This window comes from Ranitomeya imitator, chromosome 2 (assembly GCF_032444005.1).
Source record: "Ranitomeya imitator isolate aRanImi1 chromosome 2, aRanImi1.pri, whole genome shotgun sequence".
NCBI classification, from domain to species: domain Eukaryota; kingdom Metazoa; phylum Chordata; class Amphibia; order Anura; family Dendrobatidae; genus Ranitomeya; species Ranitomeya imitator.
In genome coordinates, this window is record NC_091283.1 from 317,377,697 (window position 1) to 317,404,877 (window position 27,181).

The following is a 27,181-nucleotide window of genomic DNA, read 5'->3' on the forward strand; positions in this document are numbered from 1 at the left end:
CTAACACCGCTGCGTATTTCTCGCAAGTCACACTGCTTGTCCGTGTGTAATCCGTATTTTTCACACTTCCATAGACTTTCATTGGCGTATTTCTTGCGCAGTACGGTGACAAACGCAGCATGCTGCGATTTTGTACGGCCGTAGAAAGCCGTATAATACTGATCAGTAAAATACGGCAGATAGGAGCAGGGGCATAGAGAATAATTGTGCCGTATTTTTTGCGAGTTTTACGGACGTAGTTTCTGCGCTCTTACGTCCGTAAAACTCGCAAGTGTGACGCCGGCCTTAGAGGGCAACCACCGTGACGGCATGTGAGAACAAGCAGACGGAGGAGCTCCGGCCGAGCGTCCAGCTATTTATCCAGGACCTGAAGGTCATCCTGAAAATAACCATACATCTCCTGGATAACTTGCTACACTCTGACTGACGGAAAACATTCTCTATAAAACCTCATCTAACCCCTCCGAACAATGGGCTAATCCCAACAGTATTAACTATATAATACCCAGTGTAGTGCAAACTGTGTCCCCATCTACTGTATGGTGTATGGGTCCCCTAGTGGATGGACCTCCCGTATTCCCAGGGACGGCCATAGGCCTAGCCTGTAGGAGAGCCAAACATAAAATGCCGGCCATGGGGATAAAATATAACATCACACATATACAGAAAACTCAACAGCATCATCACAGCCCCCGTTACCACAACAACTTCCACCTCCCAGGCTCTCCCTTCACTTGAGTCCTCACCCCGCATGTTTCACAGCTGTTAGACAGCCAGTAACCATGCCGGGACTGCCTGCCATACACAGTAATGCCGTAGCCACTGCGCACAAACGCACGGCTCTGCTTTGTACATGTCATACATGCACGGCTCTGCTCCATACACCTCTTACACACGACTCCGCTCCGTACACCTCTTACACACGGCTCCGCTCCGTACACCTCTTACACACGGCTCCGCTCCGTACACCTCTTACACACGGCTCCGCTCCGTACACCTCTTACACACGGCTCCGCTCCGTACACCTCTTACACACGGCTCCGCTCCGTACACCTCTTACACACGGCTCCGCTCCATACATGTCTTACACCTCATAGACACACGGCTCTGCTCCATACATGTATTACACCCACGGCTCCTCTCCGTACACCTCATACACACTCGGCTCTGCTCTGTACATGTAGTACACACGGCTCCGCTCTGTATACCTCATACACACACTGCTCCGTACACCTCGTACACACACGGCTCCGCTCCATAACACCTCGTACACACATGGCTCCGCTCCGTACACCTCGTACATACACGGCTCTGCTCCGTACACCTCGTACACACACGGCTCCGCTCCATAACACCTCGTACACACATGGCTCCGCTCCGTACACCTCGTACATACACGGCTCTGCTACATCCACACTGTAAACCCCTCCTGACTCCACACATAAACTTCCCCTCATCCAGCACCATGACAACCAGCACAGCAGAGTCCTGCATACACTGAGGCCCCTGATCATGTGACCCCTGACTCCTCCCCTCCTGTGACCTCATCACAGGTCCTGTGCGCACAGAGCAGCCATAGAAATCTCAGGCCTCGGTGGTCTCACCCAACTTCTGCTCTTTCTCCTTCTTTTCTTGCAGGGGCCGCAGTGGATTTCATCCTGGATCCATAGAACCGAATAGAGGAGCGATGTTCCTTCAGTCTGATGGTAATTGATGGTGACGTTTGTCCAACGGCCACTTTACTGAGTAAATCCCACCAGGACTGTAGCAGGTAAAGACCTCAATATCCACAGGTGTCCCTTCTAATGGGGGGAAACTACCAAAGAAAAAAGATCATATCCTGAGAAAAATAAACCCTGTACATGGAGACGTTGGCCTCATATATCTCCTGTCTTGTTCTTACAATCTACTATATAATTGTCTAAGGGTCACTTCCGTCTGTCCTGTCTGTGGGACGGGCTAAACTGCATATTGGGATGATGGGATGATGGGCTGCAATACTAGACTCCACCACTAGATGGCAGCACATTTTACACATGCAGCCCAGGAAATGACTTCTTGTAATATAGCAAGAAGGGAATTCAATAGAAATACTGAAATGAATCAGAACATCCACAGGGCTGGAATAAAGTTTAATAATAGAACCAGGGAAAAAAGATTGTAACTATATGGGATTATGTGTAGAATATCGGGTTACACACGCCTGGTGATATATCTCATCAACATCTCATAGGAATATGGGTATAACTATTGATCTGTATGGGGATTATGGGTGAAATATCACAAATACACATGCCCAGGAACATACTTCATCTACTTCTGATAGGAATATGAGTATAATTATTGATCTGTATGGGGATTATGGGTGAAATATCACAAATACACATGCCCAGGAACATACTTCATCTACTTCTGATAGGAATATGGGTATAATTATTGTTCTGTATGGGGATTATGGGTGAAATATCACAAATACACATGCTCAGGAACATATTTCATCTACTTCTGATAGGAATATGGGTATAATTATTGTTCTGTATGGGGATTATGGGTGAAATATCACAAATACACATGCCCAGGAACATACTTCATCTACTTCTGATAGGAATATGTGTATATCTATTGATCTGTATGGGGATTATTGGTGAAATATCACAAATACACATGCCCAGGAACATACTTCATCTACTTCTGATAGGAATATGGGTATAATTATTGATCTGTATGGGGATTATGGGTGAAATATCACAAATACACATGCCCAGGAACATAATTCATCTACTTCTGATAGGAATATGGGTATAATTATTGTTCTGTATGGGGATTATGGGTGAAATATCACAAATATACATGCTCAGGAACATATTTCATCTACTTCTGATAGGAATATGGGTATATCTATTGATCTGTATGGGGATTATTGGTGAAATATCACAAATACACATGCTCAGGAACATACTTCATCTACTTCTGATAGGAATATGGGTATAATTATTGATCTGTATGGGGATTATGGGTGAAATATCACAAATACACATGCCCAGGAACATAATTCATCTACTTCTGATAGGAATATGGGTATATCTATTGATCTGTATGAGGATTATGGGTGAAATATCACAAATACACATGCCCAGGAACATACTTCATCTACTTCTGATAGGAATATGGGTATAATTATTGATCTGTATGGGGATTATGGGTGAAATATCACAAATACACATGCCCAGGAACATAATTCATCTACTTCTGATAGGAATATGGGTATATCTATTGATCTGTATGGGGATTATTGGTGAAATATCACAAATACACATGCTCAGGAACATACTTCATCTACTTCTGATAGGAATATGGGTATAATTATTGATCTGTATGGGGATTATGGGTGAAATATCACAAATACACATGCCCAGGAACATAATTCATCTACTTCTGATAGGAATATGGGTATATCTATTGATCTGTATGAGGATTATGGGTGAAATATCACAAATACACATGCCCAGGAACATACTTCATCTACTTCTGATAGGAATATGGGTATAATTATTGATCTGTATGGGGATTATGGGTGAAATATCACAAATACACATGCCCAGGAACATACTTCATCTACTTCTGATAGGAATATGGGTATAATTATTGATCTGTATGGGGATTATGGGTGAAATATCACAAATACACATGCCCAGGAACATATTTCATCTACTTCTGATAGGAATATGGGTATATCTATTGATCTGTATGGGGATTATGGGTGAAATATCACAAATACACATGCCCAGGAACATACTTCATCTACTTCTGATAGGAATATGAGTATAATTATTGATCTGTATGGGGATTATGGGTGAAATATCACAAATACACATGCCCAGGAACATACTTCATCTACTTCTGATAGGAATATGGGTATAATTATTGTTCTGTATGGGGATTATGGGTGAAATATCACAAATACACATGCCCAGGAACATACTTCATCTACTTCTGATAGGAATATGGGTATAATTATTGTTCTGTATGGGGATTATGGGTGAAATATCACAAATACACATGCCCAGGAACATACTTCATCTACTTCTGATAGGAATATGGGTATAATTATTGTTCTGTATGGGGATTATGGGTGAAATATCACAAATACACATGCCCAGGAACATACTTCATCTACTTCTGATAGGAATATGGGTATATCTATTGTTCTGTATGGGGATTATGGGTGAAATATCACAAATACACATGCCCAGGAACATACTTCATCTACTTCTGATAGGAATATGGGTATATCTATTGATCTGTATGGGGATTATGGGTGAAATATCACAAATACACATGCCCAGGAACATATTTCATCTACTTCTGATAGGAATATGGGTATAATTATTGATCTGTATGGGGATTATGGGTGAAATATCACAAATACACATGCCCAGGAACATACTTCATCTACTTCTGATAGGAATATGAGTATAATTATTGATCTGTATGGGGATTATGGGTGAAATATCACAAATACACATGCTCAGGAACATATTTCATCTACTTCTGATAGGAATATGGGTATAATTATTGTTCTGTATGGGGATTATGGGTGAAATATCACAAATACACATGCCCAGGAACATACTTCATCTACTTCTGATAGGAATATGTGTATATCTATTGATCTGTATGGGGATTATTGGTGAAATATCACAAATACACATGCCCAGGAACATACTTCATCTACTTCTGATAGGAATATGTGTATATCTATTGATCTGTATGGGGATTATTGGTGAAATATCACAAATACACATGCCCAGGAACATACTTCATCTACTTCTGATAGGAATATGGGTATAATTATTGTTCTGTATGGGGATTATGGGTGAAATATCACAAATACACATGCCCAGGAACATATTTCATCTACTTCTGATAGGAATATGGGTATATCTATTGTTCTGTATGGGGATTATGGGTGAAATATCACAAATACACATGCCCAGGAACATACTTCATCTACTTCTGATAGGAATATGGGTATATCTATTGATCTGTATGGGGATTATGGGTGAAATATCACAAATACACATGCCCAGGAACACACTTCATCTACTTCTGATAGGAATATGGGTATATCTATTGTTCTGTATGGGGATTATGGGTGAAATATCACAAATACACATGCCCAGGAACATACTTCATCTACTTCTGATAGGAATCTGGGTATAATTATTGTTCTGTATGGGGATTATGGGTGAAATATCACAAATACACATGCCCAGGAACATACTTCATCTACTTCTTTTTTTTTTTTTTTTAAATTCGTTTATTGATTTCAGGAAAGATCATACACATTTTGCTCGTATTCATCATTTTCCATTAATTACAGGAAATTACCATACATAGCCATGTATAAGATATTATAAAAATAATAAATTGTGCATGTTGATCATTAATGCCTTATTTTAAACTTTAACTGTAACTACATTAACTTCTAATAAAGTCTTTAATACAAACGTAGTGCCGCTTACAAAGAATATTTCTAAATACATCCCGCTCTGTTGGTAAATAATGTCTAGAGAGTCATACACCCTTTTCTTATGCGTATACTGAGTCCTTTTAACTTATACAGTGTGATAGGATGAATTCCATCTTCCCCATATCTTCTCAAATTTAGTTGGACAACCCCTATTCTGATAAAGCGTCCGCTCATACGGAATAATTGAATTTATTAAGTCAACCCATGCTCTAAGAGATGGACCAGAGCCTCCCATCCAACGCAGCGCCAACACCTTTCGTGCCATGAACAGTGACTCCCTCAGGAATATTCCTGTGTGGTGATCCCAAGCCTCTGCCTCCCATACTCCAAACAAACATACCAGTGGCTCAAGTGGAACAGGGATCGACACCAAAGATGTCAATAGTGCTGTCACTTCTCTCCAATATTGAAAAATAACAGGACACTTCCATATCATATGGATAAAATCTGCGTCACTAGAGTGACATCTCAAGCAGTCTGATGAATGAAGACGGCCCATTTTAAAAAGACGAGTCGGGGTCAAATAAGATTGATAGATTATATATAATTGGATCATCTTATTATTGATTGATGGGGAGACCTTAGTTGGAGATTCCAAGATTTCATCCCATTCTTCTCCTAGTGTATCCGGAAGAAGTCTCCCCCACTTTCCCTTAATTGAATCTGTAACAGATACTTCGCCTATGGATATTAGGTAGGTGTATAAAGAGGAAATGAGTCCCTGAGGGCCCTGTGAATTAAGAATTCCTATTAACGGCAGAGTTGAAATAGCTCGACCCGCACCCGTATTTCGTACATGTGATTGGAAGGCAGATCTTAGTTGCAGGTAGCGGAAAAATTGAGACTTCGGTATATTATGAGTATTTTGTAATTGTTCAAAAGAAACAAAAACCCCCTGGCTATGTATAACGCTCACCGTAAGGACACCACACGATATCCAAAATTCATACTTCATCTACTTCTGATAGGAATATGGGTATAATTATTGTTCTGTATGGGGATTATGGGTGAAATATCACAAATACACATGCCCAGGAACATATTTCATCTACTTCTGATAGGAATATGGGTATATCTATTGATCTGTATGGGGATTATGGGTGAAATATCACAAATACACATGCCCAGGAACATACTTCATCTACTTCTGATAGGAATATGGGTATATCTATTGATCTGTATGGGGATTATTGGTGAAATATCACAAATACACATGCCCAGGAACATACTTCATCTACTTCTGATAGGAATATGGGTATAATTATTGTTCTGTATGGGGATCATGGGTGAATTATCACAAATACACATGCCCAGGAACATACTTCATCTACTTCTGATAGGAATATGGGTATATCTATTGTTCTGTATGGGGATTATGGGTGAAATATCACAAATACACATGCCCAAGAACATATTTCATCTACTTCTGATAGGAATATGGGTATAATTATTGTTCTGTATGGGGATTATGGGTGAAATATCACAAATACACATGTCCAGGAACATACTTCATCTACTTCTGATAGGAATATGGGTATATCTATTGTTCTGTATGGGGATTATGGGTGAAATATCACAAATACACATGCCCAGGAATATATTTCATCTACTTCTGATAGGAATATGGGTATAATTATTGTTCTGTATGGGGATTATGGGTGAAATATCACAAATACACATGCCCAGGAACATACTTCATCTACTTCTGATAGGAATATGGGTATATCTATTGATCTGTATGGGGATTATGGGTGAAATATCACAAATACACATGCCCAGGAACATACTTCATCTACTTCTGATAGGAATATGGGTATAATTATTGTTCTGTATGGGGATTATGGGTGAAATATCACAAATACACATGCCCAGGAACATATTTCATCTACTTCTGATAGGAATATGGGTATAATTATTGTTCTGTATGGGGATTATGGGTGAAATATCACAAATACACATGCTCAGGAACATATTTCATCTACTTCTGATAGGAATATGGGTATAACTATTGTACTGTATGGGGATTATGGGTGAAATATCACAAATACACATGCTCAGGAACACACTTCATCTACTTCTGATATGAATATGGGTATAACTATTGATCTGTATGGGGATTATGGGTGAAATATCACAAATACACATGCTCAGGAACATACTTCATCTACTTCTGATAGGAATATGGGTATAACTATTGTTCTGTATGGGGATTATGGGTGAAATATCACAAATACACATGCTCAGGAACACACTTCATCTACTTCTGATAGGAATATGGGTATAACTATTGATCTGTATGGGGATTATGGGTGAAATATCACAAATACACATGCCCAGGAACATACTTCATCTACTTCTGATAGGAATATGGGTATAACTATTGTTCTGTATGGGGATTATGGGTGAAATATCACAAATACACATGCCCAGGAACATATTTCATCTACTTCTGATAGGAATATGGGTATATCTATTGTTCTGTATGGGGATTATGGGTGAAATATCACAAATACACATGCCCAGGAACATACTTCATCTACTTCTGATAGGAATATGGGTATATCTATTGTTCTGTATGGGGATTATGGGTGAAATATCACAAATACACATGCTCAGGAACATACTTCATCTACTTCTGATAGGAATATGGGTATAATTATTGTTCTGTATGGGGATTATGGGTGAAATATCACAAATACACATGCCCAGGAACATACTTCATCTACTTCTGATAGGAATATGGGTATAACTATTGTTCTGTATGGGGATTATGGGTGAAATATCACAAATACACATGCCCAGGAACATACTTCATCTACTTCTGATAGGAATATGGGTATAATTATTGTTCTGTATGGGGATTATGGGTGAAATATCACAAATACACATGCTCAGGAACATATTTCATCTACTTCTGATAGGAATATGGGTATATCTATTGTTCTGTATGGGGATTATGGGTGAAATATCACAAATACACATGCCCAGGAACATACTTCATCTGCTTCTGATAGGAATATGGGTATATCTATTGTTCTGTATGGGGATTATGGGTGAAATATCACAAATACACATGCCCAGGAACATACTTCATCTACTTCTGATAGGAATATGAGTATAATTATTGATCTGTATGGGGATTATGGGTGAAATATCACAAATACACATGCCCAGGAACATACTTCATCTACTTCTGATAGGAATATGGGTATAATTATTGATCTGTATGGGGATTATGGGTGAAATATCACAAATACACATGCCCAGGAACATACTTCATCTACTTCTGATAGGAATATGGGTATATCTATTGTTCTGTATGGGGATTATGGGTGAAATATCACAAAAACGGGGTGACAGGCTGTCCACACTGCTGGACCTGTCAGCTATGCCACCATAGCTGCGGCTTGGTGGCATTGAATGTGATGACAGGTCAGCTTTAAGCCTTTTTTTCAGTACTGAAGATAAGCAGTTAAAAGTCTCTTAAATCAGCCTTTATTTACTTATTTCAGCAACCTTGACGTCCAACCACAAAATATATCAATAAAGTCACAAAAGCTATTTTCAAGTCAATGCTTCAGACAGTTTTCACAATCTTGAAGAAAAAAAAAAAAAAAGCAAAAACTTTGTTAAACCCGTCTTTCCAGGCCTGTTTCAGCATCTTTGAGCGTATAAATACTGCATAAGTCCAGGAAATCAATGCAGATATTTTCAAATTAATAGTTCAAACTGTTATCGCTATATTAATGAAAAGCCGTCATATAGAGACAATAAACAGCCTATACTGACTTATTACAGCGCTATTGAATGCAGAATTACCAAGCTGTAAAAGGAAATTACTTAGCCTATTTGACGCTGTAATATAAATGTACATATAGGTATTCATTTATTATGGAGCTTAGGTGCCCACAAGTTTTTAAAGATATTTTTTCAAACAAATCTGCAAAATTATTTGGCCTCTGTAAATATAATATTTCACATTGAATTACCATGGAGGTGAATAATTCTATTCATATTATTATGGGAAATTCATCAAATGTGGTACTGGGCATGACTATTTGGGATAAATATAGATGTTCTTAAAATAATGATAAAATATGTTCCTGGGCATGTGTATTTGTGATATTGCACCCATAATCCCCATACAGAACAATAGATATACCCATATTCCTATCAGAAGTAGATGAAATATGTTCCTGGGCATGTGTATTTGTGATATTTCACCCATAATCCCCATACAGAACAATAGATATACCCATATTCCTATCAGAAGTAGATGAAGTATGTTCCTGAGCATGTGTATTTGTGATATTGCACCCATAATCCCCATACAGAACAATAGATATACCCATATTCCTATCAGAAGTAGATGAAGTATGTTCCTGAGCATGTGTATTTGTGATATTGCACCCATAATCCCCATACAGAACAATAGATATACCCATATTCCTATCAGAAGTAGATGAAGTATGTTCCTGAGCATGTGTATTTGTGATATTGCACCCATAATCCCCATACAGAACAATAGATATACCCATATTCCTATCAGAAGTAGATGAAATATGTTCCTGGGCATGTGTATTTGTGATATTTCACCCATAATCCCCATACAGAACAATAATTATACCCATATTCCTATCAGAAGTAGATGAAGTATGTTCCTGGGCATGTGTATTTGTGATATTGCACCCATAATCCCCATACAGAACAATAGATATACCCATATTCCTATCAGAAGTAGATGAAGTATGTTCCTGGGCATGTGTATTTGTGATATTTCACCCATAATCCCCATACAGAACAATAGATATACCCATATTCCTATCAGAAGTAGATGAAGTATGTTCCTGGGCATGTGTATTTGTGATATTGCACCCATAATCCCCATACAGAACAATAGATATACCCATATTCCTATCAGAAGTAGATGAAGTATGTTCCTGAGCATGTGTATTTGTGATATTGCACCCATAATCCCCATACAGAACAATAGATATACCCATATTCCTATCAGAAGTAGATGAAGTATGTTCCTGGGCATGTGTATTTGTGATATTGCACCCATAATCCCCATACAGAACAATAGATATACCCATATTCCTATCAGAAGTAGATGAAGTATGTTCCTGAGCATGTGTATTTGTGATATTGCACCCATAATCCCCATACAGAACAATAATTATACCCATATTCCTATCAGAAGTAGATGAAGTATGTTCCTGGGCATGTGTATTTGTGATATTTCACCCATAATCCCCATACAGATCAATAGTTATACCCATATTCCTATGAGATGTTGATGAGATATATCACCAGGCGTGTGTAACCCGATATTCTACACATAATCCCATATAGTTACAATCTTTTTTCCCTGGTTCTATTATTAAACTTTAATCCAGCCCTGTGGATGTTCTGATTCATTTCAGTATTTCCATTGAATTCCCTTCTTCCTATATTACAAGAAGTCATTTCCTGGGCTGCATTTGTAAAATGTGCTGCCATCTAGTGGTGGAGTCTAGTATTGCAGCCCATCATCCCATCATCCCAATATGCAGTTTAGTCCGTCCCCTGTCTGTCTGTCCTTCTGTCACGGTTATTCTTTCGCTGATTGGTCTCGCCAGCTGCCTGTCATGGCTGCCGCGACTAATCAGCGACGGGCACAGTCCGGAAGAAAATGGCCGCTCCTTACTCACCGCAGTCAGTGCCTGTCGCCCGCATACTCCCCTCCGGTCACCGCTCACACAGGGTTAATGCCGGGGTAACGGACCGCGTTATGCCACGGGTAACGCACTCCGTTACCGCCGCTATTAACCCTGTGTGTCCCCAACTTTTTACTATTGACGCTGCCTATGCGGCATCAATAGCAAAAAATGTAATGTTAAGTAACATAGTAACATAGTAACATAGTTAGTAAGGCCGAAAAAAGACATTTGTCCATCCAGTTCAGCCTATATTCCATCATAATAAATACCCAGATCTACGTCCTTCTACAGAACCTAATAATTGTATGATACAATATTGTTCTGCTCCAGGAAGACATCCAGGCCTCTCTTGAACCCCTCGACTGAGTTCGCCATCACCACCTCCTCAGGCAAGCAATTCCAGATTCTCACTGCCCTAACAGTAAAGAATCCTCTTCTATGTTGGTGGAAAAACCTTCTCTCCTCCAGACGCAAAGAATGCCCCCTTGTGCCCGTCACCTTCCTTGGTATAAACAGATCCTCAGCGAGATATTTGTATTGTCCCCTTATATACTTATACATGGTTATTAGATCGCCCCTCAGTCGTCTTTTTTCTAGACTAAATAATCCTAATTTCGCTAATCTATCTGGGTATTGTAGTTCTCCCATCCCCTTTATTAATTTTGTTGCCCTCCTTTGTACTCTCTCTAGTTCCATTATATCCTTCCTGAGCACCGGTGCCCAAAACTGGACACAGTACTCCATGTGCGGTCTAACTAGGGATTTGTACAGAGGCAGTATAATGCTCTCATCATGTGTATCCAGACCTCTTTTAATGCACCCCATGATCCTGTTTGCCTTGGCAGCTGCTGCCTGGCACTGGCTGCTCCAGGTAAGTTTATCATTAACTAGGATCCCCAAGTCCTTCTCCCTGTCAGATTTGCCCAGTGGTTTCCCATTCAGTGTGTAATGGTGATATTGATTCCTTCTTCCCATAAAAATAATAATTAAAAAAAAACCTGCTATACTCACCCTCCGTAGTTGCTCGCGCCGGCCGCCATCTTCCGTTGCAGGTTCCGGTGGCAAAGATGGTATGGGAGAAGGACCTGCCATGACGTCACGGGCATGTGACCGCGACGTCATCACAGGTCCTGCGCTCATACCACTGCTGGGACCCAAAGCTGCCGTGGACTACAAAGGGCCCTCGGAAAGGTGAGTATGTGTTTATTTTTTAAACTGTGACAAACCTGGGTGGGCAATATACTACGTAGCTGGGCAATATAGTATGTGACTGGCCAATATACTACGTGGCTCTTTGCTGTATACGGCGCTGGGCAATATACTACGTAACTGGGCAATATACTAGGTGGCTGGGCAATATACTACGTGGCTCTCTGCTGTATACGTCACTGGGCAATATACTACGTAACTGGGCAATATACTACGTCACTAGGCAATATACTAGGTGGCTGGGCAATATACTACGTGGCTCTGTGCTGTATACGTCACTAGGCAATATACTACGTGGCTGGCCAACATACTACGTGGCTGGCCAACATACTACGTGGCTGGCCAATATACTACGTGGCTGGCCAATATACTACGTGGCTGTGCAATATACTACCTGGACATGCATATTCTAGAATACCCGATGCGTTCGAATCGGGCCACCATCTAGTCTACTATATAATTGTCTAAGGGTCACTTCCTTCTGTCTGTCTGTCACGGATATTCATTGGTCGCGGTCTCTGTCTGTCATGGAATCCAAGTCGCTGATTGGTCTCACCAGCTGCCTGTCATAGCTGCCGCGACCAATCAGCGACGTCCACAGTCCGATTAGTCCCTCCCTACTCCCCTGCAGTCGGCGCCCGCTCCATACTCCCCGCAGTCACCGCTCACACAGGCTTAATGCCAGCGGTAACGGACCGCGTTCTGCCGCGGGTAACTCGCTCCGCTACGGCCGCTATTAACCCTGTGTGACCAAGTTTTTACTATTGATGCTGCCTATGCAGCGTCAATAGTAAAAAGATCTAATGTTAAAAATAATTAAAAAAAATAAAAAATCATTATATACTCACCTTTCTCCGCCTTTCCCGCTCCTCGCGACGCTCCGGTGACCGCTCCATGCAAGTGGCAGGTTTCGGTGGCAAGGATCGTATGCGACAAGGACCTGCCATGACGTCACGGTCATGTGACTGCGATGTCATCACAGGTCCTGCACTCATACCAACTCTGGGACTACAAGGGGCCCTCGGAAGGTGAGTATATGTTTATTTTATTTTTTTAACCTGTGACATACGTAGCTGGGCAATATACTACGTGACTGGACAATATACTACGTGGCTGGGCAATATACAACGTGGCTCTGTGCCGTATACTACGTCGCTGTGCAATATACTACGTGGCTGGGCAATATACTACGTGACTGGGCAATATACTACATGGCTGGGCAATATACTACGTGGCTGGGCAACATACTTTGTGGACATGCATATTCTGGAATACCCGATGCATTAGAATCGGGCCACCATCTAGTCTTTTCTAAAAGCCTCAAACTTCTGTGTGTGAATCAGACCTGAGATCTAACGTGATGAAGATTCCAGTGCGGGGAAGACGGGAAACCTTCATATAGACGGCCGGTGGTGATGGAGTGAGTGACGGACTCTGGACAAATCTGTTTCTAGAACCGTAGTAGAAGATGAAGATGTCGTCCTCATCATGAAGTAGTTATTTCTCCTGTCACGTGTAATGAATATCTCCTGCAGTATTGCTAATGACGATTCCAGGGTCGGTAAATGAGATGAAAATTAGCGTTATGGAAGATGAGTCTATGAGAAACGTATTCAGCTGCCGGCTCCGAGGAAGAAACTGCTTGTTGTCTGTGGCCTAAATATATAGGTTTTATTAGTAGATGTCAGAGAAAAGTAATAAAAATATACCATATTTATCGAACTATAAGACGCACCCCAAATTTTCAGAAGGAAAATAGGGAAAAAAATTAATGCGTCAAATGGGGGTCCGTCTTAAAGTCCGAATTCAGCTTACCTGGGGAAATCCGTAGCGCTGGTGGAGCATGGTCACAGGCGGTGTTCGATGGTCTGGCAATGATATGACTCTCATCCCAGACTGGTGCGACAGTTTCTGTGGTGCGGGGGCTCCGCCAGCATTTTCTGAAAGCCCGGAGCCCCACACATCCCTTGCTGTGAAGCGGTGGCCTCTGGGAAATCCCATCCCAGGCTGGTGCGGCAGGTGCTCAGGGATGCGGGGGCTCCGCTGACATTTTGTGAAAACCCTGGAGCACCACACATCCATACTGCTGCAATGCGGTGGCCTCTGGTAAAATGGCCTCCGGGAAAATTCCGCCAGGTCGGCGCATGCGCAAATTGAGATCTCGGCACCAAGATCTCGTCTCCTGAGATCTCAATGTACGCATGCGCCAACCCGGCGGCCATTTTACCAGAGGCCATTTTACCAGCATCACAGCAGTGCAGAGGTGCGGGGCTCCGGGCTTTCAGAAAATGTTGGCGGAGCCCCGCGTCACTTTGCACCGCCGAATACTGCCGCACAAGCCTAAGAAGGGAGTGTGATCGCCCTGCAGTTTCGGAGCGCCGTAGAATCGCCCAGCTCCTGCTGCCACCACCCTAATTGTAAGTATATTCTGACAAGAAGACGCACCCCTATTTTCCCCCCAAAAAAATTGGAAAAAAGTGCTCTCAAACTGCTGTCACACTATCAGTATTTGGTCAGTATTTTACATCAGTATTGATAAGCCAAAACCAGGAGTGGGTGATAAATGCAAAACTTGTGCATATGTTTTATTATACTTTTCCTCTAATTGTTTCACTCCTGGTTTTGGCTACAAATACTGATGTAAAATACTGACCAAATACTGCTAGTGTGACGGCAACCTTATAGTCTGAAAAATACGGTAATTGCTGCTTGGGTCCCCGCCAGACTCTGTATTTTCTGGTCTGTCCCAACGAACTTGATTCCTACAGCAAATTAATTGCCGAGGCAGTGAGTAACATAGCCAGTGATTGGTTGCATGGAGGAGATGTCTTACTCAGTAACTCAGCTTATGTTCCAGTCCATACAAGACTAGAGAATACAACATCTACATGTTCTGTCTTCTGAAATGTTTCCCTTATTATCTCCAGTAATTTCATTATTACACAGAATTCTTTATAATGATTCATCCTCTCATCGTCTTCCTATTCAGGTCCCTACAATATCCGAAACTTTCAGTAGACATCTTCTATATCAAGAGAATTTTCCTGATTTACCCATCAAGAATGGATGTGAAGAGGGACAAGATGGCGCAGAGGATATTACACCTCACCCTAGAGATCCTCTTCCGTCTTACTGGAGAGGTGAGAGATTTTGATGGCATCACATTAATGGGAACCTGTCACCCCCCCAGGTGTTTGTAACTAAAAGCCGCCTTGTGCTGCACTAATGCTGCATTCTGACAAGGTGGCTCTTTTAGTTCTTGGTGCTGTAACCGCAGAAATAATTGTTTTTTAAATTTGTCCCTCATACCTTGAAATAGGGGGCAGGTCACTCCCCCCCCCCCCCCCAAACCAGACGCACCACAGCCGTCACTCATGGCCTTTAGGCACCGCCTCAGCATTATTCAGTTGTCCTGGCGCCTGCGCGCTGTCATTTTAGGCCTTAGGCATGCGCAGTTAGCGCTGCCTGGCTACTGACACCACGTGATGTTTTGCTCACTGCACCTGCGTGGACGCGGTATGTGTGGGGCAGGAACTCGGGCCGCGCGTCCACGCAGGCGCAGCAAGCAAGACATGAAGTGACGTCAGTGGCCAGGCAGCGCTAACTGCGCATGCCAAAGGCCTAAAATGACAACGTGCTGGTGCCGAAACAATTGAATAATGCTGAGGAGGCGGCACCCAGCGCGCAGAGGCCATGAGTGACGGCTGTGGTGTGTCTGGATTGGGGGGGGGAAAGACCCGCCCCCAGGTCTATTTCAAGGTATGAGGGACAACTTTCAAAAACTATTTCTGCGGTTACAGCACCAAAAACTAAGAGTCACCTTGTCAGAATGCAGCTTAAGTGTTGCACAAGGTGGCTCTTTTAGTTAAACGCCTGGGGAGGGTGACAGGTTCCCTTTAAATAATTTTTATTTATGGCAATAAAACTGTTGAACTGAACTCGAGGGGAGGAATCTGGAAATGTCTGTAGTGACATTTATTAATGTGTCTCTCCTTAACCAGGATTACACGGTAGTGAAAAAAAATTCTAGTGAACGCTGTCAGACCCCTGTGTCTGAGGGATGGGGAAGACCCCTGAGCCCAATCACGGGGCCTCTACCTCACCCCCTGATACATGAGGACATCAATGACCAGAAGATCCTAGAACTCATCTACAAGATGATTGAGCTGCTGACTGGAGAGGTGACACTGCTGGGAATGCTGGGACATTATACAGTAATGCTATGAAGGGATTGGGTAGATGACAGTATAATTGTATGTGTCAGGTTCCTATAAGGTGTCAGGATATCTCCGTCTATTTCTCCATGGAGGAGTGGGAGTATTTAGAAGGACACAAAGATCTGTACAAGGACGTCATGATGGAGGTTCCCCAGCCCCTCACATCACCAGGTAATAGACAGGACTAAATACAAACGGCCTATAATTATCTGTATGTAAAGAATGAATTCAGCCCTTGTATGTGTTTCCTCCAGATCTATCCAGTAAGAGGACAACACCAGAGAGATGTCCCCGTCCTCTTCTTCCACAGGACTATAAACAAGAAGATCCCAATGTTCCTCAGGATCATCAGGTAGATGGAGAGAAGGTGTCATGAGATCTCCCCTATGATGTGTAGATGGCTGTGAAGGTCTTGTGCTCAGTCTTGTTTTATCCACCAGTATTATATGTTTTATACTTGTGTAATGAGAACGGTGGAGATGGCAGGATTAGAGCTGATCATAGATGTGACTTCTCCATCTGTCGGTGACTTTTACAATATTTGTTTCAGGATGAAGATCTGACCCATAATAATACTACAGAGACATATGTGAGGGGTGATGAGTGGTGTAAAGAGGAGACTCCTACATATGACTACCCAGGTGAGTAGCAACCACTAACTACAGAGAAGTCACAGATTCTTCTCAGTCACCGGCTGTGGCTGCTTTATCAGTGGTGTAGTTCGGATGTGGCACAATCATGTGATCCCCATTTTGCAGGTAGAGCATAACATTCTCCTCCATCCGAAAATGTTTAAATGGCTTTGTGAAATTGTGAAAACTCTTTTGTATAGCGCTTACAACCTGCAGGTATAAGGCAGCCAGGGTGGTAGTCGTGGCAGCGAGCTGTAGTGTTTCCATACCCTGGCACCCCGCAGATGAAATACAAAATCCTTTCTGTTGTGTGTGTGATGTGTGCAGCAGAGTACTCATTTCAGTTCCCTTGGTTTCTTTCACTCCAGCTTCAGGATTCCAGATTCCATAAAACACTGCAGCGTCACAGTCCTTTTCAAATAGTTCAACTTTACTGATAACATGGGCACCCATCACTTTTGCAGCACATTTCACACAGAGACTCATATCCTGCACTTTCCCTTCCTTCTGGGCAGACTCCATTTCCTCTATATCCTCTCCTCTCCGACAATCCATGCCATTTCTGTGGACAATCCGTGTCCCTTCCGTACTTCCTGCGTCACCAGCTCCCTGTCAGCCCCTCGTCCAATTCCATCTTGCAAAGATGCCGGGAGTTCCATCTTACCGACTCCCGCCCCAGTCGTAGACCCCTGAACTGCCCTGAGGATGATCCTATTGAGCTGATGCCTGACTGTACTATTCTCCAGTCTGGGGCCCCTTATTGCCCTCCGCAGCTTTACCCCCAGGACCTGTAGCTGTCTCATACACTGCATGCACGGTGACCTGGGCAAGGCTGCCCAGGTGTCTGTCTCTAATCAGGAAGTATACTGATTATACTTCCCTGCTCCTTGCTGTACCTCCCCTTTAGTTAACCCCTGTGCTACCTACCTCCTGCTCTATTCTATGATATCATCGATCACTACTGTGCCCCCCTCTATTCTATCCCCACTACAGTTCTAGCCTATCCTATATCCTATTCTAGCCCCAATCCTATAAACCGTACACATTGAGTACATTCACATTATGGTATATAAACATTACATCACGTTACAATATATGAACAATAATACACAGTGAGGTGCCACATGTGAACGTGCGAACAGAGTCCAGGAGAGAGAGGGCACACGAGGGTCCTCGCCACCTTCTTACACAGGATCCACCTACCCCCAGGGATTAGAACACGCTGACCGTTCAAGCCAAATAACAACGTACGTAGAATGTGCTGACAAGTTATTATGATGAGCCTGTAAAAGAAAGCGGAGGGGGATGATGCTTTTGGCTTCCTAGAACCCTGAGATCTTATTGGATGAATCTACCTTCTCCCCCTTCTGTTCTACTGAATGTGCTCATATGGTCCCTACAAGACCAGGTCCAGTCATTCTGGATAAACTTCGCTTTTATGGTCAACAACATTAAAGGGACTCTGTCACCTTAATTTGGAGGGAACAATCTTCAGCCATAGGGGCGGGGTTTTTTGGTGTTTTATTCACCCTTTCCTTACTCGCCGGCTGCATGCTGGCTGCAATATTGGATTGAAGTTAATTCTCTGTCCTCCATAGTACACGCCTGCGCAAGGTAAGATTGCCTTGTGCAGGCATGTACTACGGAGGACAGAGAATGAACTTCAATCCAATATTGCAGCCAGCATGCAGCCAGCGGGTAAGGAAAGGGTGAATCAAACACCCAAAAACCCCGCCCCTATGGCTGAAGATTGTTCCCTCCAAATTCAGGTGACAGAGTCCCTTTAAATGTGCAGTGAGGCCAAGTGTGAATTTCTGTACAATAACAGAGTTTCCCTTTATCCTGACTTTTCAATTTCTTTTAAAACCAACTAACGTCAAACAGGATTGTGATAATCTACATAAAAACCATGACACCTGTGCCATGATATATCTCTAAAGGTACCGTCCCACTAAGCGACGCTGCAGCGATACCGACAACGATGTCGATCGCTGCAGCGTTGCTGTGTGGTCGCTGGAGAGCTGTCACACAGACAGCTCTCCAGCGACCAACGATGCCGAAGTCCCCAGGTAACTAGGGCAAACATCGGGTCACTAAGCGCAGGGCCGCGCTTAGTAACCCGATGTTTACCCTGGTTACCAGCGTAAACGTAGAAAAAACAAACACTACATACTTACATTCCGTGTCTGTCCTCCGGCGCTCTGCTTTCCTCTGCACTGTCAGCGCCGGCCAGCCGGAAAGCAGAGCGGTGACGTCACCGCTGTGCTTTCCGGCTGGCCGGCGCTCACAGCCAGTGCAGGGAAGCAGAACGCCGGGGACAGACACGGAAGGTAAGTATGTAGTGTTTGTTTTTTTTTACATTTACAATGGTAACCAGGGTAAACATCGGGTTACTAAGCGCTGCCCTGCGCTTAGTAACCCGATGTTTACCCTGGTTACCAGTGAAGACATCGCTGGATCGGCGTCACACACGCCGATTCAGCGATGTCTGCGGGAGGTCCAGCGACAAAATAAAGTTCTGGACTTTCCCCAGCGACCAACGATCTCCCAGCAGGGGCCTGATCGTTGGTCGCTGTCACACATAACGATTTCCTTAACGATATCGTTGCTACGTCACATGTGTGACGGTACCTTAAGCTGTGCGTGGCTAATGGCTGTAAAATTTCCATTATGTTTTCAATCATAAGGAATTCAGATTACTGCACAATCTCTCCTGAAATGGGGGCACTAATACTTTCTCTACTCTTCTGGTCAGGACTCAGTAGCTCCAATGGTCCACCATAAACGAGTGCAACTCCAGTTTAGTGTTGGAGTTCTCCCCTCGTACATACTTTTTTGGGGGGAGATGTAACATATTTTTTGTTCTATGTTTTTTTGGGTTTTTTTACATGTTCATTCTGGTTGATACTTTGATTGTGGTAGGATCAGCCTGCCTCAGTTAGGTGAGTTTGTAAGTTTGGAACTCCCTGGTATTTTTATTATTTTTTTTTTTAAAGTCTCCATTACCTCTTCCAAATGTGCGAGATCTAAATTGAAGATGCCTCAGCTCTGCAGTATTATAAAAAGTTCTCTTTAAATGTCTAATATTTTTTCTTGAAACTCATCTGATAGAAAATATTGGCCCTTATGATAGTGTAGATTGCCAAGAGCCACCGAGCACCATACTCTAATTACTCCTGAGAGTTGATACCACTACTCATATTTTACTGATGAAGACTGTTGAGTTTGAACATTTTGATAGATGTTATTGTCCATAGTCACAGTTTTTGACTACAGTAGTTACTGCCCCACATATTCCCATTTTTCACATCTAACGTGTCGTTTTTTGTGGTGATAACTTTGGAATTCTTCACAAAGGATAAAAGGAAACAAATGGACCTTACAAATTATTTTCCAACGTCTCTTGAATCCAACAATACCCTGTATACGGTTGTACACTACTGTCTGGGCACATGGCAGGGTTAAGGAGGGAAGGAGCACCATTTAGCTATTTGAATGCATATCTTGTTGGAATAGATTCCAGACACAATGTATTGGTTACCTGGCAGCTCAAAATGTGGCTACCACAATCAGGCTTGGCACTATCTACTCAGCTTTGCAGATCCCAAGGATTGCCTTGCTCAACATTCTTTACATGGATCTGTTCTTACACAGCGATCTCTAGGCTTGGGCCATGGTGTTACCTGCTGTTCTGTGGAGTGAGGTGGGATGACGAATAGTCAAGTAGTTGGGTCAGATCCACGAGGGCAGAGAAAATACAAAATTATAAGAAGCAAGATTAAGGGGTCACAGCAGCTTAGCACAGAGGACTGAACGAGAGGAGAACAAGGCTGTATCTGGCATCTTCCCGCAATTTGCTTTGAGCTTTAGTAGGGTGGGGTGCTTTCCAATTGGCGAAAGCAGGAAGCAGATTACTCCAGATGGACAGCACACACACCCATAATGCCTGACTGGATGGCACTACAGTTCACAGCAACCCTAATCTAAGTGGCTGAACAGAGCCTGCACCATCCAGAGCTTCTGGTTCCGATATCTCCTCCATCCCCAGTGCTGCCTGCAGAATGAATGAGGCCATGCCTGGTGACAGAAGTAGAGGTGGCAGGTGTGAATCCCAGGCGAGATGGTACACACCATTTTCACAAGCCTTAATATGACAAAATGCAGAAAACCAGAGCAGTTTAAAACCTCATAAAGTGACTCCATTTTGGAAATGATGAATCGCCCCCAGGGCAGTGGGGTACTCGGTATTGAGTCCGGTCTCGAGGGGGAATGTCAGTGGCTGCGACCCGGTCCGTGGCCCTGGGCCTCAACGTTAAAGGGGAACGGTCTTTTAAGGGAAAAATGTTTAAAGTCTGTCGTGATGCCACCTGTGGAGTTCGGTCAATAGTGGGACCGACGCTACATTAAAGGTGTCCTCTGGGGGATGTTGTGGCAGCACTGATGTTACACTTCCCACAGGTTAAGCGGAGTCCCCAGGAGTCCTAAGATGTAAGGGGTGGATGGTATGTGTTGGTGAATAAAGATAGGACACAAGTAAAGCTTTAGCCACACTAAACGACTTACCAACGATCACGACCAGCGATACGACCTGGCCGTGATCGTTGGTAAGTCGTTGTGTGGTCGCTGGGGAGCTGTGACACAGACAGCTCTCTCCAGCGACCAACGATCAGGGGAACGACTTCGGCATCGTTGTCTTCAACGCACATGGAGTTATTTGAAAAGGCCGGCGCGCATAAGGCGCCTCCACCTGACTGTGTCTGACGCAGGCCGGCCTGTGCCAGCGTCAGAGAATACTGCTCACCAATGCCTGGGATCCTCTCCTCTTCACCGCTGATGCTGGACAGGACCCGACCCACCTCAGCTCTTCATCCTCCCGACCTCCCCCCCCCCCCAATCTCAGGGATCTGGGTCAGTCCCAAGATGATTTTTTTTCAATGTATATACAGCAGTTGCACCTATATAATGTGTATAGACTGCTATATATACATTATATTGGTGATACTGCTGTATATAATCACTATAATGTATGTATAGCAGTCTATATCTTATATAGGTGACACTGCTACTGATGCGTATATACCTTATATGGGTGACACTGCAGTGTGTGTGTGTGTGTGTGTATATATATATATATATATATATATATATATATATATATATATATATATATATATAATATAATACGTATGTACACACATATATGTACATGTATACACAGCAGTATCACCTATATAACGTATATACACATCAGTAGCAGTGTCGCCTATATAAGATGTAGACTGCTATACATACATTATAGTGGTATGGTGATTATATACAGCAGTATCCCTATATAATGTATATATAGTAGTCTATACACATTATATAGGCAGTACCGCTACAATGTGTATATCGGTGATACTGCTGTGTATATATGTCATTATATAGGTGATACTGGTGTGTGTGTATATACACACAAACACGTACATCTATACACAACAGTATCACCTATATATAACGTATATACACATCAGTAGCAGTATTGCCTATATAATGTATATAGACTGCTGTATACATGATATATAGGTGATACTATCATATACAGCAGCAGCAGTATCGCCTATATAATGTGTATCCAAAATTTGCAGGATCACCTGTTTAATGTATAGACTAATGCATATACGTTGTATAGGTGATACTGCTGTGTATAGTCGCACTATCTATCTGTGTTTTTTTATATATATATATATATATATATATATATATATATATATATATATATATATATATATATATACACACACACACATTTAATTTTTTTTTGTTTCATCTATATACTGTGTGTACACCAGTCACAGTATCGCATACAATATATAGGTGATACTACAACTATACACATCAGTCGCAGTATCAACTATATATTGTATATACAGTAGTTTCCATGTGATATATATTCAGTCGCTGTGTCTCCTTTGTACATCAGCCTCGGTGTCTCCTATGTGATGTATGCATCATGATATAGTATAATGCTGTCCTAATTACCGTATATTGTAGAGATGTGTGTGTGTGTATGTATATATATATATATATATATAAGAGTAGAGATGTTTGTATAGTGTATTGATGTTTATATAGTATGGCGCTATGCATATAGTTTGGAATTCACACTATATATACACTGCTGCCACATCTCTACACTGTATAATATATACACCGCTCTATATTCCTTAACACTGTATATAATATGCCGCTGTGTATATAATAGATTGTAGTATACCGTATAAACTCGTGTATAAGCAGAGTTTTTCAGCATATTTTTTTGTGCTGAAAACACCCCCCTCGGCTTATACATGAGTCGTTGTCCCCAAAAAACGGAGGGGGAGCAGCGGGTCACAGAGGCAGGAGCCAGTGGCTGTGGCTAAAGCCTGTGCCGCTGCTAAGGAGAAATGAATATTCACTGTGCTGGCAGTGAATATTCATTTCTCTTATAGCTTTCACAGCTACAGCCGCCGGCTTCCAGCACACATCCCACTTACCTTCCCTGCGCACCCTCGCTGCATCTCGTTCCGGCGCCAGCAGCTCTTCAGGCTGAGCGATCACCTGTCTTCCGCTCATTAAGGTACTAATGAGTAATCATCCCTCTCTACTCCCATAGGCGTGGGTAAATATTCATTACCTTAATGAGTGGGAGACACGTGATCACCCGGCCACAGGAGCTGCTGGCACCAGAACGAGATGCTGCGAGGGCATGCAGGGAATTTAAGTAGGTTGTGTGTTTTTTTTTTTTTTTTTTGTTTGTTTGTTTTTTTATCGGAACCATGCATACATGAACAATGAAGGAGCCATGCATACAAGAATGGGAATAAGAGGCCCATGCATACAAGGACGGGGAAAAGGAGCCATACATACAAAAATGGGAATAAGAGGCCCATGCATACAAGGACAGGGATAAGGAGCCATGCATACAAGGACGGGGATAAGGAGCCCATGCATACAAGGACGGGGATAAGGAGCCCATGCATACAAGGACGGGGATAAGGAGCCCATGCATACAAGGACGGGGATAAGGAGCCCATGCATGCAAGGACGGGGATAAGGAGCCATGCATACAATTATGGGGATAAGGAGCCCATGCACACAAGGACAGGGATGTGGGAGCCATGCAGACAAGGATGGGGATGAGGAGCCATGCACACAAGGACGGGGATAAGGAGCCATGCATACAAAGACGGGGATGAGGAGCCATGCCTACAAAGATGGGGATGAGGAACCATGCATGCAAGGACGGGGATAAGGAGCCATGTATACAAGGACGGGGATAAGGAGCCATGCATACAAGGACGGGGATAAGGAGCCATGCATACAAGGATGGGGATAAGGAGCCATGCACACAAAGACAGGGGCGAGGGAGCCATGCAGACAAGGATGGGGATGAGGAGCTATGCATACAAGGACGGGGATAAGGAGCCATGCATACAGGGACAGGGGAGCCATGCATACAAGGACGGGATGTGGGACAATGCATACCTGACTTATACTCGAATCAATAAGCTTTCCCAGTTTTTTATGGCAAAATTAGGGGCCTCGGCTTATACTTGGGTCGACTTATACTCAAGTATATACGGTATATTGTGGAGCTGTGTATACTTCTACTGTCCTGCATAAATGGTGTAATTCTCAGTATCTATTCTTATTATGTATGTGTGTATCTGTCTATCTATCACTCTGAGTAATTGTGAGAAAAGTAGCGGACTCTTTATTGGCCCATGTGGCAATGTTTCGGATCCATAACTGCACATTTCTCTGATTATGGAAGTGAAATGTTGCCACATGGACTAATAAAGAGTATAAAAAAAAAAATCGGTTCCATTTTCTTCCACAAAAGTGGTACGATTCTCTTCTCACTTGCTGTCTGTGTGCAGTCGTTTTTTTTTTTTTTCTCAGCAGATGTTGCAGTCTGATACACAGCGAGTCAGACCATTGAGGAGATGGAGAAATGAATTTCTCAGTCTCCTCCACACCTGTGCTGCGAGAGCATTGGTGCACGGACACTTGGCTCACGCTCACAGCAGAGCAAGAGCCAAGTATCATTGGCAGATCACATCCAATGCCATATGCTACTGTGATTCCACCCTAATGAGCACCTGTATTAAAGCGAACCTGTCACCCCCCCCCCCAGGCTTTTTTAACTAAAAGAGCTACCTTGTGCAGCACTAATGCTGCATTCTGTGAAGGTGGCTCTCTTAGTTCGGGTCCCTTCCAACTCTGAAATAGCATAGTAACATAGTTAGTAAGGCCGAAAAAAGACATTTGTCCATCCAGTTCAGCCTATATTCCATCATAATAAATCCCCAGATCTACGTCCTTCTACAGAACCTAATAATTGTATGTTACAATATTGTTCTGCTCCAGGAAGACATCCAGGCCTCTCTTGAACCCCTCGACTGAGTTCGCCATCACCACCTCCTCAGGCAAGCAATTCCAGATTCTCACCGCCCTAACAGTAAAGAATCCTCTTCTATGTTGGTGGAAAAACTTTCTCTCCTCCAGACGCAAAGAATGCCCCCTTGTGCCCGTCACCTTCCTTGGTATAAACAGATCCTCAGCGAGATATTTGTATTGTCCCCTTATATACTTATACATGGTTATTAGATCACCCCTCAGTCGTCTTTTTTCTCGACTAAATAATCCTAATTTCGCTAATCTATCTGGGTATTGTAGTTCTCCCATTCCCTTTATTAATTTTGTTGCCCTCCTTTGTACTCTCTCTAGTTCCATTATATCCTTCCTGAGCACCGGTGTCCAAAACTGGACACAGTACTCCATGTGCGGTCTAACTAGGGATTTGTACAGAGGCAGTGTAATGCTCTCATCATGTGTATCCAGACCTCTTTTAATGCACCCCATGATCCTGTTTGCCTTGGCAGCTGCTGCCTGGCACTGGCTGCTCCAGGTAAGTTTATCATTAACTAGGATTCCCAAGTCCTTCTCCCTGTCAGATTTACCCAGTGGTTTCCCATTCAGTGTGTAATGGTGACATTGATTCCTTCTTCCCATGTGTATAACCTTACATTTATCATTGTTAAACCTCATCTGCCACCTTTCAGCCCAAGTTTCCAACTTATCCAGCTCCATCTGTAGCAGAATACTATCTTCTCTTGTATTAACTGCTTTACATAGTTTTGCATCATCTGCAAATATCGATATTTTACTGTGTAAACCTTCTACCAGATCATTAATGAATATGTTGAAGAGAACAGGTCCCAACACCGACCCCTGCGGTACCCCACTGGTCACAGCGACCCAGTTAGAGACTATACCATTTATAACCACCCTCTGCTTTCTATCACTAAGCCAGTTACTAACCCATTTACACACATTTTCCCCCAGACCAAGCATTCTCATTTTGTGTACCAACCTCTTGTGCGGCACGGTATCAAACGCTTTGGAAAAATCGAGATATACCACGTCCAATGACTCACCGTGGTCCAGCCTATAGCTTACCTCTTCATAAAAACTGATTAGATTGGTTTGACAGGAGCGATTTCTAATAAACCCATGCTGATATGGAGTTAAACAGTTATTCTCATTGAGCTAATCCAGAATAACATCCCTCAGAAACCCTTCAAATATTTTACCAACAATAGAGGTTAGACTTACTGGCCTATAATTTCCAGGTTCACTTTTAGAGCCCTTTTTGAATATTGGCACCACATTTGCTATGCGCCAGTCCTGTGGAACAGACCACATAGCTATAGAGTCCCTAAAAATAAGAAATAATGGTTTATCTATTACATTACTTAGTTCTCTTAGTACTCGTGGGTGTATGCCATCCGGACCCGGAGATTTATCTATTTTAATCTTATTTAGCCGGTTTCGCACCTCTTCTTGGGTTAGATTGGTGACCCT

At 42.7% G+C, this 27,181-nt stretch overlaps 1 protein-coding gene across 1 annotated transcript in view; it reads left to right on the plus strand.

The window, feature by feature from the left end:
* The first annotated feature begins 1,568 nt into the window (after nt 1–1,568).
* Nucleotides 1,569–27,181, plus strand: part of LOC138663447 (zinc finger protein 773-like) — a 31,021-nt gene continuing 5,408 nt past the window's right edge. The window contains exons 1-6 of the mRNA XM_069749655.1: nt 1,569–1,771; nt 15,434–15,584; nt 16,446–16,625; nt 16,709–16,832; nt 16,916–17,013; nt 17,212–17,302. Coding sequence (XP_069605756.1) covers nt 1,704–1,771; nt 15,434–15,584; nt 16,446–16,625; nt 16,709–16,832; nt 16,916–17,013; nt 17,212–17,302 — 712 coding nt within the window. The 5' untranslated portion in view covers nt 1,569–1,703. The remainder of the gene's footprint in view (nt 1,772–15,433; nt 15,585–16,445; nt 16,626–16,708; nt 16,833–16,915; nt 17,014–17,211; nt 17,303–27,181) is intronic.